Genomic DNA, 21,837 nt, shown 5'->3' with positions numbered 1-21,837 from the left:
ACGACTATCCAGTCACTCATCCTGACTAATGGCTCTGCTAGTTGTTGTGGATTCAGTAGACGAGCCTACTCCCCCCCCCCACGCCTCCAACCCCAAATCACACTTAGACGACTCTCTTCTTAAGAAGCCCCAACATGATACAGCGGAGCAATTTCCATTTGTTTCGGTGGCAGTGGCGTGCTGTTCAATGAAGCTGAAGAATAAGAGAAAATAGAATATGAGCGAGTTAATGCCTTCGCAGCCACTTTGTTCTACAGTCAGACTGCTTACATCTCTGCTCCTACAGGATCAAAAATGAGCCACACACACTCAGTCATCAGCCTTCGGTTTATTTAAAACCTGGTGAAAGTGAAGCACCGCATTTCATCGCGACAGAGACACACAATCTCTTTACACAACAGTGGCTTTCACGCTGCAGCGGAGGGAGCGTCGCTGCAGGTCCTCCCAGTTCATGGCACAAAGGTTGATCACATATCCAGAGTGGGAGAAGAGAGACTGCATATTCATTAGAGGAAGAAAAAAAGAAGCATAGGGCCACCTCAGAAAAATACACCAAACTGCATCACTGGTCAAACAGTGATGATCTGAGAGTGGTGCTCACTTTTTAAATAGTTTTGCCTTTGCAAATTAATGCTGTTGCAGATAGTTGCTGTACAAAGTATAACAGTGACAGTGTTTTTATTGTGGTGCAGTAGTTATTACTGACATAATTACATAATTACATGATAGCAGGTCTTTGAAATGAGAGCTTTACCTGGATAAATAACAATTAAAAAAAAAACAAACATCAAAATGTATTAAAAATTTGGGTGGGCTGGGCAAAACTGATGCATTAGTGAAAGGCCTGGTGTGCCATACTGTTACCACACCTGTTTATAACAAAACTGGAAATAAACCAAGTATTAATTTCCCACTCTTATGCAGCAATTTACCATACCCACACCAATAACAAGACTGGAAGATCGATATGTGATTGACTTCTGCGCAGCCAGGACTGCTCTGGGTTTAGCCTAGCTCAGCACAGAGACTGGAAGCAGGAACAGAGTAGGAAGTCATTTTTAAGGTGTTTAGAAAGGTAATGACTGTAGCTGCAGAACGCAAATGTCGCTGCCATATTTATTTCTTAAAGCTTAAACAACTGGCAGATGGGAAAATATGTACATTCTCTAACATCGATCACTGAGCAAATCTGAATTTCAGTCTTTTTTACGTTTCTGGAGTATTTTGGGTTACCGGGGGGCAGGTTGCTGATTGGTCTGTAGGCCCGCGTGATTTGAGGTTTAGTGGACTAGCATTGCACAAACTAAGGTAAACTAAACTAAGGTAAAGACGTGCATTCACTCTTACTGCTAAGTTAGACTAAAGGCATGTTTTCAGTCTTTATGCTGAGCCAGGCTAAAAACACATTTCCACTTCATGTTAGGCTAGGGTAAAGGCATACTTTCAGTCTTAGTGCTAAGCTAGGCAAAATACCAAAAAACCCAAGAAACAGTTCCCCAAATTGTATATTACCATTTAAACATCCACCAATAATGAGTATAAATAACATTTTCATTGCCGAGGGAAATATAAATAAACCATTTTTTGCATATATAGCTCTATATTTTGCAATAATTCACATGGCTGATATAAGGTATATGGCACAGAAACTGGTCAAATATAGGTGTGAGACTGATGACGACCAGATTAATGTGTTATTACTTTGGTTGAAGGGCATTAAAAAAAAAAAAAAAAAAAAAAAAGCGAAGCACTTCACCACAATCTAAACCACTTGGACACAACATTCAAACAGGAGCATAAGGCACAAATATTGACTAGTAGCATGTGCTTCAACTAAAAATTCAAGTTTGTTTCAAACACAAAAATGCTCTTCAAGCACTTCTCCCACACTGCAGCCTTGGCTTCATATATTACAAAAAATAAATAATCAGCAGCAGTACATTTTTCATACAATTACTGCAACATTCAACACTCAATAAGCTCTGATTAACGTCTCTGTTACGCCAGCGCAAACTGACGATTTGTGTCACGTGTGTGTTTGTTGTGAGCAACACCAAAGCCCGGTAACCTTAACGCTAACTCAAGTCTGGTGTTACTTTCTGTAAAGATGTCCTTTGTGCTGGTTTCTGGAGTAAAACATGTTTTTAAAAAAGTGACATTTAATGAACATGAGATTATATATAGCCCCTGAGTTTGAGGACAAATACTGAGGTCACATATCGTAGTTACACTTGTTACACGTCAACATTACGTCCTCGGCTTAATTTACAGCACTCCTTCTCAGCGGTGGAATTTGATCGGAGTGGGTTATGTAGTCGGCTGTAGTCAGACAGCAGTGACAGAACTCAACAGGAACGACAACAGAAACAGCACTAACATTATGACACTGCAGAGGGCCTATCTTGCACTTTCAAAGAAGGTGTTCTGCATTTGCAGCTAATTTTAATGCCTGGGCCCAGCTCTCCAAGTTTCATGAAACTCAGCTTGTGTAAACTTGCTGACAGAAAAACAGCACTGAAAACACTCCCCCACCTGAGCTCTCACCTCAGCGGAGGAGCCAGTGACTTTCAAACTTGGGGAAACAAAACTTTAGCCTAAAGGCCCCAATTTGCCTACGCTGAAATGTTTACACAACCTATGAGGTCTGAACAAAACCAATTAGCAAGCACCCCGATCATTAACACTTTCTATTTCATTTAGTCCACTGAATTGTCTGATGTACTGTATACAGCCAAACACATTCAACTGCTTCAGCTGCAGATGACTTTCTCTACAGTATTCCAACAAAGGCCTCTAGTTAATAACTACCCCTGTATTTCTTACTTGTTAACACTCGGACTTAATATAGAATATTACTACATTCATCTGAAGTGTCTGATATGTGGTGACACATTAACAGCTGCCCAGGTAATACAGTTGGAAATTCTTTCATATTATCCTAGTAAAAATATTAACTGCTGGACCAAAAGCGCCTAACTGAGAGTTGGAGAGGAAAAGATTTTTAGATTTGTTTCATGTCATCTTAAATAACATCTTCATTACTTCTCTGCGCTTTTATTTCAAAAGAGTCAGTGTGCATATCTTTTGAATTTGATGCCTTTAAAATTGCAGGAGTACAGAAAACACCTAGAGCATGTGGAAATGAAAACAATTTTTTCCCCATTGATGGAAACACGCCATTGCTAAATCTCTAGTGCATGGACATTTAATGATGATCCTGCAGTTTGTAGCAACACATATTAACTTGTGATAGTCTCATTAAAGTAAAAAAAATAAAAGAATAACACTAACCACAGTGCATTGCATCTAGTGCAGCTGTTTTCACCTTTAAAGCCCCTTTGAACACAACACCATCCACTATGATTCAATGAAAGTGAGTGAATGGTGATAAACACCACCGGAAAGACCTTCATGTACAAACCAGCCTGTTCATATTCCACAATCAAACAAGGCACTGACCAAGGCCCTGATATGTAGCTAATATTATTATGTGAAGTCCAGTAACAGGTAAGAATGCTTTGTGTTCCATTTGTTTTCCTAAAAAGATGCTTAAAAGAAGTTTTCTCTCAAATGTTGCTTTTTTCATGTGTGATTTCTAGTGGTAAGGCATATTTCCTTGCTGTGTGTTATCTGGCAATACATACTGTAAGTGCTGATTCATATTGTGGGAACATGTGGCAGCTTCACTGCAACAACCCTGATTTAAAAAACAAACAAACAAAACCCCCACCCAAAAATACAAGTGTCTTATGTTGTATAATCCTGCTCCTACAAATCTGTAGTCATTTAGGTTCACTAAATCAGTAAAGCCAGTAAAATCCTCCTCACCCAGTCCCACCGCTTTTTATACTGACCGCTAAAAGAAGATCTCGTCCGTGATACAAGCAGAGGCAGGTCTGCAATCTCCTCCTGCATCTGACCTGCCTCTGAATCACTCTGGGGCAGTATGTGCTGACCACTACCTCCCTCCACTTGCTACATCTCAGTAGTGGGAAATGAGCCAATGCTGGGGTCACTGAGTGAAGCTTTTCTTGATGGCCACATTGGGGAAGAGGCCAGAGAGCTCCTGGACGATGCGCATGTCTATCTGTGAGCAGAAGGAGACGTCCAGGAGGACAAGCTGAGGACACGACTGGAGGAGTTTCTTCAGTGAGGCGGCGCTCACTGACCGTGTACCTGTCCGGCAGACGTATCACAACAGGGACACGCAGAAGGTGAAAAACACTTCACAAAAAACGCATAAAAAATAAAACAAAACACAGAGCTGTGAAATAAAAACAATGATATTTTTATGTCTGGCTACTTCTTAAAAAGGAAACTGCGTGTGTATTTTCTTTGTAAATGAAGTAAAGTTCCTCTCTGCCTGTTCACACAGATCATAGAGTCCAGACCAAAATCATTTGCACACCTTCCAGCGAGTCAACCACTGAAGCACATCTGAAATAACTAAAGAACTGACACATCAGCATAGCCTGAATAACACTGAAGCTACTGTGCTGTCAAAAACACCAACTTATGCAACTGGAACTAGAGTGTTACTGCTATGGTGTGCTGCTGTAACTTTGCTTACTGAGCACTACTGTATAGCAATATTAAGCTGATTATTTGAGTTTGTGTTCGAGGTTAACTTGAAGGTTTTTTTTCACCCCTCAAATGCTATACTGGGAATGGGCCTGCTGTGAATATGATAAGTGAACGATGAGCTAAATCAAAAATGCAGTTGCCCAACTGACAAAGTCTCTTATAAAAAGTTAAGTTGTGGCTATGCTGCTCTGATGGGGAGCTTTATACACCAACGTGATGAAACATAAGTCATGACCGAATAACCACGAACTTGACACTCATTAACAAATGATTAATAAGGCAAACGTTTGTTTCCACATATGTGTGAGGGAGATCTTACCCAGAATGTCGAGATGCCTCAGACAGGGGCAGCTGGCTGCCAGCTCCTCTATGTCTGAGTCGCAGACGGTGCGGTTGGCAGTGAGGAAGAGCTTGCGCAGGCGTGGAAGGCTGCGGGCGAGGTGTTGGAAACATCCCGTACTGCTCTGCAGCGTGGGACACCAGCCCAGGTCCAGTTCCTCCAACATCCTGAGCAACAACAGAGCCAACAAGTAAACTGGGGTGACGCAAGGACAAATTTGGATATTCACAGAGAAACCATGCAGTGTCTCTAATGTGTAAGTGTTTTAACAAAAACAAAGCAATCACAGAGGAAACTAACACCATTTCATGTCCTGGACAATTTTACAACCAAAGATGTTATATGAGAAGAATCCTGAACTGAAAGCTATGAAAACTCCCCACCAAGCAAAAAGATAGTGGCAGGAGCAGAGAGGGGGGAGGAGCTTCCTGAAATCTTATTTTGGGGCAAAATTAGCACTTAAAAAAAAAAAAAGAAGCTGTTATGAATGGTTATTTTGCACATGCCTGGAGTCCGCAGGTGTTATAAACAACAGTAGCTTCAAGTGACTACCTGCACCCTGAGACGAGCTCAGTCAGGCCTCGATCGGTCAGGTTTCTGCAACGCCACAGGTCCAGAGAGCACAGCAAGCGACAGCGAGTGGCCAGCATACTGGCTACAACATCATAGTCTTCGATCTGCAAGTGAGACACGAGAATTTACTCTCTATACAATATGCAGCATTTGCAGCTCACAAGCAAGTTCCCAGAGGGACATTTGGACGATTCAGACCCGCTTTAATGTGCAAAACCACCCTCGTCGTATGCTGCAGTCGATTCAGATGTTATGATTTGTACACGTCGGTGTGAGCGATGTACGGGCAGAGGTGCTGTGATCTGTGCTCATCTACAACACTGTCACAGTCCCAGGCTTTTAAAAATGTGCCTTTAGGATAACGTAAAGGAAGATGATGCTGTCAGGATGAGTCAGTCAATAGTCTATCTAATATATTCTGAACAAACTTTTGAAATGCTGCGATAATAAAAAGCTGATTAGCGGCATCACCCGGCTTGTGGCTCGTAACCTCGCTTCCTCGAGAGAGCAAAAGAACAAAGCACTAACGCGGAATACTTTCACCGTAAAAAACAAAAACAAAATAGTCTTTCAGGAACTGATTTATGTTTGCGAGGCTGTTATTGTTCTTTGGTGTCAGGTAATGCTGGCCATATTTCATTGTTTCATCCAAAGATGAAAGCAAAGAAATGCAATTTAACAACTAAAAACAGCCCGAGCAGATAACTCAGCTACAAAAATGACAGCAAGAACATTTCTCAGAGTTAGCAGTGATGGATATTTAAACTCTGGCAGAGAGAGTCGCTGCCTTTATGCATTTCTCTTGCCAAATGTTGCATAACTTTATTTCTGATGATGACAGTTATGTCTTGAGAAAGACCACAAGAGGATTTTCTCATGTATGATATCAATATTTCCATCAAAGTCATTCAACTTTTTTTAGGGAGTTAAACACACACAGATGCCCCATCATTATCATCATGATACACTAAACATTTATTAAAATGCCTCATTAATAATTCCAAATGATGTTAATAATAAAACGTATTGTACTTTAATATCATCATACATATCTGTCCACAACAGTTGCTGTATACCATTCCCCTCATATTCAATGAGCCATCATTAAAGGAGTAACAGGAGAATGACACCTCTCTCACAGAAGTCTACAACTACCAACCAATTATCTTATCTTAGCACAGACTGCACAAAGATTAGCCAGTGACCCCATGCCAACCACCGGCTGTTAGTGAAAAATGTGTATTCCCAGACTGGTTTTCAAGTGGTTGTTGGCGTTTGCTGTCACTGGGTGAAATTGGTTCTAAAGAGGTACACGGTGCTGCACTGAAAACTTCTTTGGCCCCCAGCAAGTTGCCATGGTTGACTGTAGTTTGCATGGAAGAAGCTTAATGTCACTGCTGTCTAACCATGGAGCAGTAGTGAAACTTGGTTTTGGGCTTAAGACGCACGTTTTTCCAGATCTCATTAGCGTTCTATGATTAGCGTTTGCAAATGGGTGTCTTCCATGCAAACACTAAGGTGAGCAATCGCAAAGAGTGCATGGTCAGCACCCTCTTTGCATCTGAATTCAGTTGGCAACAGCCAGAAACCTCCAGTAATCACTCACTAACCAGTCAGGGTATACATATTTATCACTAGCCACTAGAGTATCCTAAATGGTGGCCAAATGGTGTCTAGGCCTGTGTGACTACAGCATTATGCAACAGTCACACTAAGAAAAACGGTGGTTGAGGTATGACCAAAATGATTGTGACTTTGTGCAATGACCTTGCAATCCTGTCACAGACAGGGACCAGGTCTTGACCACTCCCAGTCAGTTGCCATCTTCAAAGAGACTTTGGCGTGGCAAGATGGTGATAAGAGTGATTTGCCTATCAGTCTGTCAGCTGTGCTGTCAGCTTAATACTGAACTGGGTCAAGTTGGCAATTACATGCAATCATTTTGTGTTAATACAGTGATTAACTTGTGACAAACTGTCAACAATTGCAAATGTGTTGCAGTGTACATACTCAGAAATCAATATTAACTACTTACAGAGTCGAGCGAGAACCTCAGAAATTCAACAGAAGCAATTCCTCCAAAAATAGAGACCTTGCTGCTTCAGGACAGCGATTTAACTGCAATGTGATATATACTGTAGGTGCTTAGCAAACCTTGACTTTATGTAGGAATATAACCAGAAAGCACACAATTGGCCACCAGCCTACTGGCTCACACGCTGACTGCATTTTCAAACTGTTTGTGTTCATAAATTAAACATCATTTACTTGAAACCTTCACTAATCAGAGTGATTCCAGTGAGTTTGAATCAGGCCACCATTGTTTGCAGACAGGATGCCTTCCATCAGACAACCTGTGCGATCGCACAAGTGGGTACTGCAACTACTTGTAATCAGTTTTTAATGCAAAAAAACATTAAATTCAATTATATAAGCACAGATTTTTCCCAGTTACGATAAGATTGTTGTCCTACTTTTACTCCAGTGTGACTAAGCCATTTGCCAGGGATCACAGGGCTCTCTTTCATCTTCCTATCTGGCATCTTTTAGACAAGCTTCCAAAATGAAAGGTAATAGTTAAGATTGTAGCTTTCTTTGAAACTTCATATGTGTGCACATTCTCACCCTCACACAGCTCCCCAGGTTGAGGTGTCTTAGCTCTATGCAGAAAGTCAGAATGCTTAAGATGGCTGTTTGCTGTGGAGGAAAGGAGAGACAGAGACAGAGGTGCACAGGTGAAAACCAGGTAGGTAGAAAGAGCAAAAGAGATTTAAAACACCGGTAGCATCTTACCTGAGTATAAATCTATATATAAGATAATTTAAAACAACATAGGTTTTAGTAGCGGTAACAAATCCAGTCATGTCACCTAAAGTTCCCGTTTAAGTAACTTCCTGTCTGTTACCTGGCACACCCAGCACTTTCAGGATTAAAAGGTTTTTAATAAAGCACAGGAGACAATTTTTCCACCTCCTTGTGGAGTGAAAAAAGTGAAAACGGAGGCCTCTCAAGCAGCACTACAACTAGTATATGGAGATATCAGAATTCAGTGCTGCAACTGCCAACACATGCACCTCAGCGGTAGGAGAATGTGTCAGACATGAAAGTGAAAGCCTCTTGTCTGCGTGTGCGCGCGTGTGCTCGACTCGGTGTAAGGCATTTTTATAAGTGCCTCTCTCCCGTAAGCTAGCCATTTAATTAGAGCAGTGACAAGGTAATGACAGCTGAGATGTCAGGGCCTCAAACAGACACACGGCTCGCTCTGTCTGTCCGGGTGTAAACAACCTGCAGCACGCTGCCTGGCTCCACCGCAGAAACTCTACACCGTCTGTTGCCCACAACGTCACTCTGAAACATGACAAACACTAGAGAAACGCTGAGGTGCACCACCAAAACAAGGCACAGTGATATTACACATCAGACATGCCTGAGCTTGAATACATGCGATGTATATTCAACACCCTGTAGAATCAGAGTTTACTCAGTTCATCTTAAATCTTTCTTAAGGAGAAATCATTAGTTTTTTTATTAAATGCACATTTTTGGGAAGTTTTGTTCAAACCTATACTATATGCATGTTTCAAGTGAAACAAAGGAGGTCATCAGATGATTAACTAAACACGAAAAAAATAAGATTAAAACATCTTTAAAACAAAATGATGATCATTTTTTTTTATATTAGTTCAGTTACACAGGTGGACCTCAGACTTTATAAATGAGGAAAATGTGGTTTTAATTGCTTACAGATCCCCTATCACAGAAAAGTCATAAGTCATCAGTATGTTAATGCTGTAAAACCTGAGTTTCTGAAAGGGGGGGGGGAGGCCAGTGGAGGCTGTTGGTAACAGTTCATGTGGCCTAGCAATGAAAGAGGTTATGACATGAGCTAAATCGGTTTGCACCAAGGCTTAGTGTAAGATAAAGGATTCATTTGAACTGTGAATCATGCAAAACTACTCTAATACAGTCCAAGAATAAAAGTACAGAGTTGGCGATGAGCAGGTCCCCTTTAAGAAGATAAAAGCTGCCTCTGGCTGCTCTTTTATCTCAAGGGGTCGGCACAGTGGGCAGCTCCTCATGTTTGATTTGCCAGACGCCCTTTCTGATGCAAACCCAAAAGGCATTTTCTGCTTTATTAGATACAATTGATCAAATTCTGTTGCTTGAATATCAGAAAAGTGACTAAATTCTCTGACCTTTCCACCGTGTGGAATCTACCTCTTGAAAATCTCTGACATTCTATATATTCAAAATACGAAAGATAATTCATTTTTTAAAAATCTTTTTGTAATTTTTTTATAACAGCTCAGCATCAATGGTGAATAAAACATTTTATACATTTAGAAAAAGGAGCAGTCTACAAATTATAAACAGCCAGGGTATCGGATATATCATTAACCAAACAACAATTTGACCTGCTCTATATTTAAACAAGACAGATCAAAGTCCACGCGAATCACTCCGATTAGTTTCGCAGAGACACTGTTTGCAGCGCATACCTCTATCTTTGTTCGGTAAAGCACCAGCCTGCGAAGGCGTGTAAGTTTTGAGATGTGCGTGAAGGCCTGTGGGGGGAGACGATCACAGGAGGACAGGTTGAGCTCCTGGAGTCCAGGACAAGTCTGGGAGATGACCTCGAGACAGGCTTCGTTCAGGAAGTGGCAGCATGACATTTCCAGGCAGACCAGGCTGGGACCACAGGCCTTCATGAAACTAAGGCAGGAGATTGAGAGAAATGAGTGACAAGAGGCCAAAAACAAAAACGAACAAAAAAGCCATCAATTCCCCAGTAGTCCTTCATCCTCTTCTTAATTTATTTTTCAATCAGTTACAGAAGAATGTGTAAACTGATTTTCTTTGTTTCAGTATGCTCCTCCTTGAAAAAGTGCTTTTACTTCTATTGCTACTTTCCAAGGTCATTTCCCTGTTTGCTGCCATTCGTGGCCCGCTGATAGTCTGACCTGCTGAAGCCCATCAGGGTAAGGGCTCCACGGTTGCCGGTCCAGGACAGGTTGAGCCTCTGGAGGAGGGTGCAGCGGCTCTGCAGGTGTCCCAGGGAGGCGTCACTCAGCCGGGCCCAGTAAGGCTGCAGACTCAGCTGGGTGTACTGTAGCGGGTCACAGCAGTGCTGGTGCAGCAGCTTACAGCTCTGGGCCAGACGGCAGAGGTCTGGCAGGGTCAGGTGGCTCAGTATCAGCTGGATGAGCTGTGGACGGGAGTCGGGGGAGAGGGGTTAAGATAGGAGACGAGGAGAGGAGAGGAGAGGAGAAATGGTAAGATACGAGGAGGGTGAGAGACAAGACATGTTTGGTCTTGTAAGAAAACATAAGCAGAAAATAACACATAATAGAGAACATTAAAGAATAGTGGAACCTAGCAGAGAAGAGAAAATAGTTCAGTGTAGAGTGGAGAATGTTAATTGCGTCCCCTCTGTCAGGCAGATCTAAATAGTGGTTATCTGGGAGACACAGCACCGATAGCAGGATCAGCGGTGAGCCGGCTTGTTTTGCACCGCATTCGTGTGTCTCTCAAAGAGAAAGAATGGTTGTGCATGTGTGTGTCACAGTGGATTAACAATACACTGTGTTCAAGCTGGTATCAGCTGACAGATAATAGCTATATTGTGTTTCTGAAACAAACACACAGCGGTTGTGAAGACTGCTGTTAATGGCAGTGGTTTGGATAGGAGATAAGAGAACAACTATCAAGAGTACTGCTGGTGTTTTGAAGCTCGCCTCAGACAACATGATACATCTGTATGGCATGAAAATGACTGTCTGTGAGTGCGAGATCAAGAAAGTGCCAGAATGGTTCAACCCGCAGTGTTCGTGTGTGACACGTCTTTTTTATTTTTTACAACAACAACAAAAAAGTGCACGTGTGCACACATGCTGAGCACATATAATAAGGAAAAAACTTGATGTGCATAAGGAAAGCTTTAAAACACTTCAAATAATCAGCGTTGCAAATGTTTTGTGTGCAGAGAAATGACTGCAGCACCTTCAACCTATATGTAAGACTAGTGCATGCTACTGGAACATCTTCAAAAAAGAAATTTTAGATATTGCAACTTTCAGGCAGTAATTGTAGAAGTAATGAGGGCGGCAGCTGAGGATTCAGGTTGGATCTCTGTGCTTGTCAAAATAGGAAGAGTGTGATAGGAAATGGTTAAACCTAATATTTATTAAAGAGGTACTGATCGAAAATACTCCTGTCTGTACCACTAAGCAAACAAGATCACATCTGAAAAATAAAATTTAAAAATGCAGTTTTATTTCATTGTGCGTATCTAAACTTTCAACCCAGGCTTGGATGACGCAAGCCTTCTGATTTGTTATTAAGGACTGTAATCACCTCATATGGCAGTTTGTCAAAGTAGCCATTTCCTGTCCTCTGGTGCTTGCCATCTCCTTGCCTGAAAGGACCTCCCACATCAGACAGCTCCTCTTCGCTGTCGCTCAGGTCACTGATGTCAATGATGGGCATTTTATAGAGAGCCAGCATGGGCCTCTCTTTTACCCCACGCAGGATAACAGCATCCAGTTCAGTGTAATAGTCCAGCAAAGAGCTGTTCACCTCTAGACGCAACAGGTTGGTTGGGAAGCCGATATGCTTTATTTTAGGGGAAAACTGGCGAGCCTGTGGAGTCAGCACCTTGGTGGGCTCACCAGACCACAACACCTCCCACCTGGACAACACAAAACATGTGCAAATATAAAAATAACATTCTTTAACCTATATAATGCTATTAAGACTACTTTGCACTACTCTAGGTACTCGTTGAAAGCAGCAGGAAAATACAGTCCTAACAATGTTCTTAAGCCTGTGTGTGGCATTGTGCACAACAGTGTTTGCCTCTTTATCTTAACATATTTCTAATAAGCAGAGACAGACGGATTTGACCATATATGTTGTCGGATATGCCCCCATATGAAAACTGTCTTTATTACAGTAATTTTTTTTTTTTTTAAAGCTGTGCGGTGTAATTTGTAAATGATGTTTTTACAAGCAGCAAGCAGAGCAGTTTTCCCTCTGTTGTTTGCAGTACTATCAGTACTTTATGCAACACATGTTCACAGGTTGTGAAACACATTGGAAAGTTACTAAATAACAACCCCATCATTGTCTGTTTTCAATATAAATCAAACATACAAATCAGGCATTTATAGTATTCTAAAGACTAATGATATAGTGATATCAAAACTTTACACTCTCTAAAAATCTGTATCAGGTCCAAAACTCCAGTGTTGATAAGATAAGATAAGATAAGATAAGATAAGATAAGATAAGATAAGATAAGATAAGATAAGATAAGATAAGATAAGATAAGATAGAACTTTATTAATCCCTTGGGTGGGTTCCTCTGGGAAATACAGAGACAAATATAAATAAAATATACAAAGGGGATAAATAGAATAAATAGGAATAAAAATAAAAATACAAGTGAATTGCACATTTCAAGTATTGAGGTCTATTGCACCATTGACTATTTACAAAAAGTATTGCACAAAAGGTATTGCACAAGGTATTGTACAGTGAGGTGAAGAGGCACTACAGCTTAGTTGTTCCCCCCTCCTCCTTTGTCCTCCTGATCATGCACTCTTAAATAGTGGGACTACTTTGAATGGCTTTTAGCAGCTGACCACATCCATATTCCATCAGAATTGTATACCCTGACTTCTGTCTCACTTCTTTTTTTGCTGGCTCCCTGTGTGTCTCAGTGGACATACAAATAATCCTTACAAGCCAGAGGTTGAGGCTTCAGAGTAAAAGCTGATACTCTGCTCTCTATGGTGTCAATGACAATGTACCCCATTTAGTAATCTTTGCTCTACACGTTTTTAAAAAAATGTTTTCAATGAAAGGGGCAGCCAATCAGAGGAAAGCAGGCTTGCGGGGGAGGGGATTCTATGACTTGTTTCGGACAGTAATGAACTGAGACACTGCACCAAGAGCAGGACCAAGGCAACATAAGGCAACACCTAACACGAGGCAGTAAACACCAAGCTAAAGCTACTGTAAAAAGTGAATAAAGATCCAGGCAAATCTTAAGACTTTATACAATTTTATCAGTTTAGTTTTTTCTAATCAAGGTAGCCTAAATCATTTATCTGCATGCAAACATGGCTAAATATGATTCAGTGCTCTCCTATACATAATACTGCGTCTTCAAGTCGGAACTAAGAAATTAAAAAAAGCTCAGTCTCTGCATATATGCAGCTCCACTGTGCAGTGTGACTCCCTTGACAATTAGCAGTTAGTGCTATAGCAGGTAGATTGTTGAAGAAATCATCTAATCATCTAATCTTCGTGATAAAGAATTGTAATAAGCTAATCCCATTGCATCCTCTGCCAGGTTTCTGGTAGTTTTCTGGTGGAAATTCTGGCCAAGCAGTACTTTACTCCATGAAATGCCAACTGGATTTTATCCAAACACTGAAGCCTTGTTATGTAATCGAAAACTGTGCAATTTACTGGTATTGTAAAGTTTTAGAAATGGCATAGTGTGGAGGAACTATTCTTACCTGACATCAGTAGGCGGATTCTGGGTGAAAGGATTATGAGAGCAGGCCAGGATCTGGACGATGGCTCCAGGGTAATAGGTCTCAAACACCTCCACTGCTGTCGGGTAGACGGGCTCCTCAAAGCCTAGCTCAATGTAATCCTTACTGTAGAAGCCTTTAGGAGTGCGACGAAAAGGCAGCGGAGCACTGGCACACTGTTCCCACCACGTCCCATAAGTTCTGAATACAGCTGTCTGGGTGAAGTCCCCTGAGCTGGGGTAGACGTTAGGCACCCCTGCCAGGTTCCACATGGTGTAAGACATGCTATTCTCACTGCCATAGTGGGAGCTGAAGTCCAAAACCTCTTTGGCGTACTGCTCCACCTCCACACTGACTGGCAGTACCGCTCTCTGGCCAGATTCCACAGCCCGTCGACTGGTCAGAGCCTCGCCTCGAGTTCCACTCCTGGAGCGCCGCCGCAGACAGATATAGTAAAACATGCTCAACAGGGTTAACATAGGGAACTCTGGGACTGATGGGGGCAGTGGGGAGAAACGGAGTAGGAGGATAACCCTCCACCTACGGGTAGAACATTATCTCAAGCGCTGGGGATGAACAAAGCGCAGGCTAGAAGGCTGGCTGCATGCATGACCTGTGGGTTAGGCAGAGACAAACAAGAGTGAGAAGAGCAAGACAGCAGGTCTAAGACACCACAGAGGGACCAATTTCTGCTTGGTCCCGATATAAACTTGATCATTTTGGATATCTGAATCCTAAATTTAAATGAAAATAGCAAGAAGCAAAAATACATTTTTGGCTGAATATAAATTGAAGGATTGTAAAACCAAAACAAAACAAAAAAACATTCCATGTGGAGAAAGCGCTACTTTATGTTGTGCATGATTATACTAATAAATAATCAATACATTCAATACATTTCTTTGGGGTTGTCATAAAAAAAGACCTGCTTTCAACATAAGGTTTTTACATAACAGGACAAAAGATAAAATCATCCACCCTGTAGCAGGTCTTAAAATCAGATAAATGCAAGGTCAGAAGAACAACATCACATGACATATGACGCATCCCTACTCATTTAACAAAAATTAAGCCAAAAATACAGAAGCAGTGTGTGAAAGACTAAGCACATGCCTGGTTTCAGCAGCTTTTAGAGCCCTAATCATCACCCATCCACCGCCATGCATTACTGGCAAATATCTCCATATTAGCTCGTCTGTTTAAAGGACACTGTTCTAGAAGTCTTGTGCTTTGTTCAGATGTAACTTTGCAAATCTAAGCTGAGCTGCCATGTGTTGTTTTTTTTAGAAAGAAGAGATTTTCTCCTGAAATCCTTCTAAACAAGCCATACTTCTTCCAATTGTACCGTCTCCAAGCACAGTCTGACCTTGGGATGCATCTGCTGGGAGATACACTCCAGGGAAAATTGGCAACTGTCTTCAATGTTTTTGCACTTTTTTTTCCACTTAGAATGATAGACTTCAAATTGTTAGGAAATGGTCTTTTAACCCTTCCCAGATTGATGGACAGCAACAGTTGTTTCTCCAAGCTCACTGCTGATGTATTTCCTCTCTAGCATTGTGTTAACACACACCTGGCTTGTCCGTACCAGTAACCTCCCAGAGCTTCTGCTTTTTCATTTGTTAAACAAATAATGATGTTGTGCAATATGTAAAATGTTGTTGGTTATCTGAGGTTATATTTGTTTAAAAGGTAAGACTTACTAAGAACCATGTTTTGTAATTTGTGCTGATATAAAAAATGTTAATTAAAAGACAGGCAGCTTCTTCTTACCATGACTATACATGTATACTTACTTTTACATTTTGATGCTTTCTTGTAGACAAATGATTCATTTTTATACATTGACAAATTACAGCAAGAAGCTGGATCTAATTTCTAGCGATTTCTTCACTATTTTAACCACTTTGACACTTTCTGAGAAGAAGACTTGCTTATTTAATGAATACTTATTCTGCAAACAAACCAAGCACTTCTGCAGCTGCCAATCTTCGAAAGGTATAGCCTTGTACCGCTGCTTGCGTGTGGCATTTCTTCATAACTACATGCGGTAGTTTGTGGTTAAATGAAACACGGCAAGACATTTATCAAACCAAAATGCAAACTGTAGAGGTTAAATCCATGTTAACGCTTGACACCATCAGAAATCGCTAGCACTGACTACAATATTCAGGTTTCAAGACATCCTGGTACTTAATGGTGCCTGGTAGCCACAAATCAAGAGTGGCTACATGATACCAGAAACTTCTGGGTCTGGTGCCTGACACTCCTGCCTCACAGGTTTTCAGTATCACAGATTGACCCAGCTGTAGGCTGCAGTGAGCAGTACACGTTTGCCAGGGACATCCTGTGCTTATGTGTAAACAAACAAGTAGCCCTACAAGCAATAACAGGACACGAGTCCCTACCAACCCTATATTAACCGCCTTTAACATTAAAAAACAATTACATAAAAGCCAGTGATGTTTAGACAACAACCACGTTTTGATAAAACTAAAATATTAGCTTTAACTGTACACATGAAATACTAATAATACTGTAAAAAATACTACAGTTCTGACAATAATGTGGCCTTATTAATACTGTACGGGAAGAGAAAAGGAAGCGTAGCGTTTTCTGTCTTGCCAATGTAACCTTTGATATTTCATTGTGCATTTGAAGCTAGCTAAACTAGCCCTCCAACCTTGCTACCTTTGAAGGCATTTCGACATTACATTAGGTAAACGAATTCTGACATACGTAAGCGTACTTTAAGCCAGCTGCCAGGAAGAAACTGTCTTTTCCCAAGTCCTTGTTCAATAAACTGAGCAGTCTCCCACAGCTAGTGCTGTCAGTGTTAGCTAACGATAAATAGTTAGTGTTAGGTAGGCAGCTAGCTAACAGACACAGGCTGAGCTGTCAAAACATGAACTGTTAGCTTCCGTAATGGTTGCTGTGCAAAAACCGAGCGATCAAAGAGGACAAAATTTACAGTGAACGTAGATCAATGAATCCACTGACGAGGAAAAACTCTCTTCCTTCCATAGCCGTTCACAAAGATTTCAACAATCAAACATTCTTGACGTTTACCTTGTGTTGCCTTCAAGTAACAGTCGGCCAATGCATTAACTCAGAGAGCGCACAGCACAGTCAGCGACATAATCTGGGTAACCCTTCATCTTTGTGTGTTTTAAGTATTAGAGAAGTATCAGTATTATTACTACCACTACACGAGTTATTTCTACAAAACACGATGCACTGGGGCGAGGCTACAGGGGGAAAGTAATGCAATTTGGAAGACTGCTGCTTTTTTCTCTTTATCATTGCACCAGTGCGGCACTAAATAATTGACTGTGTTCAAATGTCGTGAACAAATGCGAAACATGGCCAATTTTGACTGTTTTTGTCAAAACGTGTGATTAAACAGGACGCGGAAACCTAAAAAACATAGAAGTTACGTATGAACTTTAAATGTCACACTTTAAATGTACAACAAATTATCAACATCCGGTCGGCTTCTTTTAAAGCAAAGGATTATGGGAAAAGTAGTTCTTTGGTTTAAAACAGACACTCAAAACATTCACCCCAGTTTCATGGTTTTTAATACATTTATAGATAATCCAGCGTTATCTATAAATGTAGATAATGTGTATTAAAACATACCATTAAAAGAATGGAGGAGTATAATAAGATTTCATTCTGTTTCAAGGCCATTCACAAACAACATAGATGTACACTATATACACACACACCCAAAAATAAAAGGTAGAGTTCGGTCAGCAATGGTGAAAATAATTCTTCAGCTTATTAAACCTTGGAGATAAAAAAAATTAAAACAACTGAAAAAGATTTTTTTTTTAAATAAAACACACACCAAAGGAGAACCAGTCATGTAAACAAAGAAAGATATGAGGTATAAGGTAAGAGCTAATTAAACAACAAGGACCAAGATAAAAATGTATTCAACTTTTTAGACATATTTCAGCGTCCTAAAATACTAACGTAATGTAAGAAAACAGTCAAAGAGGGAGTACAGCCTTTCGCTCAAACACAAGAAAACACAAGCAAACATGAATAATAACTCTTTCTCGTTGAAGGACCCATTTATTGGCAGGTGTTTGAGCAAAGGGGGTCAGAGGAGTTTAGGGAACACTGCTTGTTGCTCTTCTGCATCCAGAATATTGTTCCGCCATTGGGGCGTGTGGCAGTGGTGGCAAGGGGTTCAGTACTGGGAATGAGGTCACCCTGTACTGTCCTATTGACAGCAGGAAGTGGTGCAGCACCACAGCAAAGAATGCGGTGTCTCTGTGCGCTGACTCTTCTCCTGGTCCCGTCAGGATGTGATTCAAGCCTCTTTGGACAGTGATGTTTCCAAGAAGTTCATTACTCTTGGCAGTATTAGTGCTTAGAGAGTAATGGAGCAGATTGATTTCTGATTTGCTCCATTAGAGCAGAAATGAGCTTAGTCATTTCTGCTCTGATGGAGCATGTGAAAATAGCAGTGGAGAGCTGGTCTGCTTTAGCTAGGACTACTTAGAAAGCCATTTTACTAAACTGCTTGGGGAGAAGTGCTTAAAGGTGGCAACCAGGAACCTTCATCATCACTATCATCACCACCAAAAATCTCCTGCTGGTGCTTTCTCTTTCTCCTGGAGCACTCTTGATCCTGCCGGGTGGTCTTGTAATTTAAAAGCACTTGAAAGCACCCGTGAAACTTTTAAAAATAAATTAAAGGTACGGGAAAACATTTCTATAAACCTTTAAACATTTTGCCAATTTTCTCACATCTTCTCTTGGTTTTGTAATGCCACTTTATTTTTTAACAAGTAGCTGGTAATGTAGACATGGTGTACTCAAAAGGAAACAAAAAATAAAAAGCTAGCATGCCCACTGCATTTTCAAGAGTCGTAACTCTAATGAATGTACGCTACAATTTGTACAAATACTGAATATTATATTTTGGGGCTGCCAGTCAAACTGAATGTTTTTCACATGCTAAAAGTCTCTTGTCTACAAAAGAGAAGTCTGTCCTCCACCATCTCCTCATCACCTAAACTCTTCAACGATAACAGACAGCAAACTTCAGCTGCACAGTTTGTTATGCAACAAAATCCATCAAGTGATCACAAAAAAAGAAAGACAACTCAGTGTTTGCTGCTTGCTGTAGCGTCCTCATGGCAGTAAGTTTTTGGACTGCTTCAAGTGAAGTGTCCAGGAAGGACAAGTGATTTTCAAAAAAAAAAAAAGATGGTGCATGAGATGATGAAAGCGTCATGTCGAAGAAAAAGATGAAAATGTTTTCGCATTGCTTGGCAAACACTCCAAAGGCTATAAATACAAAGAAGAGTGAAGTCACAGTGGTGCTCTACAAAGGTTAAAGCAATTTGTGCTGAGCTATTGGTGGTTTAAGAAGTGTTTTATTTTTCCTGGGCACAAAAGCACACAGATCACACGTTTCATAAATCTGAAACTCAGCCATCTTCTTCAACTCGTGAAGCCCTCCTGCTGTAGATCGTTTGCTGGTTTTAAAACCAGCGGAGTAATAGACAAACAGTGATGTTGAGGGAAAAAAGCAAAAAACAAAACATATTCGCAGTTTGAAGACTCTTGATGGAAATCTGTAATAGACATCGAGGTTGAAATTATTGCTTCGTTATTGCATTAATATTAACTATGGGGAAATACATTACATAAAACCTAAAATAAATGTAGGTGCAACATTTTATGTTTGGTTTATGTAAGCGGACAGACACTTAAAAAAAATCATGTAACTTCAACCAGAACCAAAGGCTACAGGCACAAGACCCAAAACTGCTAAAAAAAACCCCTCTAAAATTAGTTGCTTCTGATGTTCTTTCCTTCCCTATCTTCTATCTTATCCTATGCATTGCTTTGAAGAGTTACTTTCCTCCTGTATATTTGCTTCCTTTGATTTCACTCATTGGTTTCACCTGTGGTCTTTCTGCAAGTGCCTTGCTTTACTGCAAATTTTGCTATCAATCCAATAACAAGGGTCAGTATTGCAGATTCCAATACCAATACTTATACTATAGAGGCAGCTTATACAGGAGACAGCAGCATGATTTATGAGCTGAGTCAACATCAATTTGCAAATTATGAACACATTTTAATGACCACTAAATCACTGTGATTTTTACTTTGCACAATAATTAGTTGATAAAACAAATCACATCTTTCAGCTTTTCATGTATTTGGAAACTGGGTCTTTTGGAGAGCTGGAATGCAGCAGAGATGCAGTGTTCATCTCTAAAGCACTTTGGGTCAGCTTCTGTTGTTTAAATGTGCTATAGGCTATAAATAAAAAAGACACGGCAGTCACACAAAGTTTCAGTTGTTTATTATAGTGCAGGTTTAAGGCACATTTTTTCACTTCCAAAATAAAGTATACTAAAACAACCTCATACAATTCAGTGGGTTACAAACTGAGCTTAGGTGATAATGACAAAGTATCGATCCTATCGTGCTTGTACCCGTTTTGGTATCGATATTATCAATATTTGGATCGATCCACCCACCTCTACATTCTATCCTGTGTGTACAGGGTCTGCCTGTGTCTCCACGTCTGTAGTGGGATCATCTCTTTGCTCTTCATTTGGCTACCTCTCAGTTCTTGTGCTGCTTTTGGGAACTCTCTTTTGGACTTTGGGTACAATGTTTTTTGGGTCACCCCCAAAAAACATTTTAATTTATTGTCTCTGCTTGTCCCTGCTTCCTGCATTTGGTTGCTCTCTTGTACATTGCTACCTTGATATTGCACATAAGAGAACATGTATTAATCATATAAGAGAACATGTATTAATCATATTGAGACCATGACAGAATTCAGTGTTTGGCATCACCTCTCATAAAACTTTAGTGATATTCCAAAATACACGCACACTCTCCACCCTGTATCCCCTGATAATTAAGAGCCTAATAGATCTTGCGTATGATGGCGGTCGCACTTTGGCTGGCATTTTGCATCGTTGAATGACTTGTCCAGTTGCTCAGTCTCTGCAGCACACCGAGGCTCTATTGTCAAAACCAAAAGACCAGAGTGCCTCGACACACCCGCAGGCGACCAATCATGAGTCCAGCTCTCATTAGCAGGCATCCATTGTGGGTGACAAGTGGAGATAATTACCTTTGACCACAAGAGCTCTCTTGTTCTCTCCCTCTGTCATAGAGACTGTGTCATAGAGTGTTATGGACACTTTACAGATAAAAATATACCCCATCCTGCTAAATCTGTCACTTTTTTGTAAAAATAGGAGACTTGTCTATGGCTTGCAAGAAAGGTCCTTTGATTGTGATACTAATAGTTCTTGACCGTGATGAACAATTTCACTTTGACATCACCGCATTATATCTGCTGATGCTTGAACATGTTACTACAAGATCAGATTAACTTTCACAGCATGACATGTTTCTTAGCAAATCCTGTACTGGGTTTTCATCACTTTATCTTGATTGATCTCTGTCTAAAAGAAGACTGTAACACAGAAGCACATCAGAGACAAGGATGCAAACCCCCCCACTCACCCACACACACACACACATATAAAGACTACCCAGCCAGATTTAGAGTTAACAAGAAAGGATGATGTGAATAGGGGGCTACTGGGCATGCTCTGTGATTGACAGGCCAAGCTGCTGTCAGCTCCTCCAGGCAAGCATCAGCGAGCAGCAGTCCTGCTACTGTCAGAGCTCTGTTCTGGTCCACTGTGCCACACATACATATGCACATGGCCGAGCACCCACAAATGCAAATCAGGTTGGACACACACATGTGTACACACACACACACACACACACACA

General features: G+C 40.8%; 1 protein-coding gene across 5 annotated transcripts; it reads right to left on the bottom strand.

Annotated features, from left to right (window-relative positions):
- Nucleotides 1-309: 309 nt before the first annotated feature.
- fbxl4 (F-box and leucine-rich repeat protein 4) lies at nucleotides 310-17,359 on the bottom strand. Of its 5 annotated transcripts, none has more exons than XM_005924272.3 (9): nucleotides 17,110-17,359; nucleotides 14,023-14,653; nucleotides 11,852-12,185; nucleotides 10,459-10,703; nucleotides 9,997-10,210; nucleotides 8,123-8,194; nucleotides 5,477-5,601; nucleotides 4,904-5,091; nucleotides 310-4,176 (listed from the first exon to the last, which is right to left on the bottom strand). In XM_005924272.3, exons 2-9 carry the CDS (start codon nucleotides 14,517-14,519, stop codon nucleotides 4,013-4,015), a joined length of 1,839 nt encoding a protein of 612 aa, XP_005924334.1. In that variant the 5' UTR covers nucleotides 14,520-14,653; nucleotides 17,110-17,359; the 3' UTR covers nucleotides 310-4,012. The 5 variants fall into 5 exon arrangements, with proteins under 5 accessions (XP_005924334.1, XP_005924333.1, XP_005924336.1 ...); XM_005924271.2 differs by having other exon boundaries at nucleotides 17,012-17,124; XM_005924274.3 differs by lacking the exon at nucleotides 17,110-17,359 and adding an exon at nucleotides 15,837-17,103.
- Nucleotides 17,360-21,837: the final 4,478 nt, after the last annotated feature.

The sequence above is a fragment of the Haplochromis burtoni genome, unplaced genomic scaffold, assembly GCF_018398535.1.
Source record: "Haplochromis burtoni strain Fernald_Lab_line unplaced genomic scaffold, NCSU_Asbu1 Contig_76, whole genome shotgun sequence".
In the NCBI taxonomy this organism is placed as follows: Eukaryota; Metazoa; Chordata; class Actinopteri; order Cichliformes; family Cichlidae; genus Haplochromis; species Haplochromis burtoni.
Note: the sequence above shows the minus strand (reverse complement) of the source record. Positions and strands in the feature narration are given on the sequence as shown.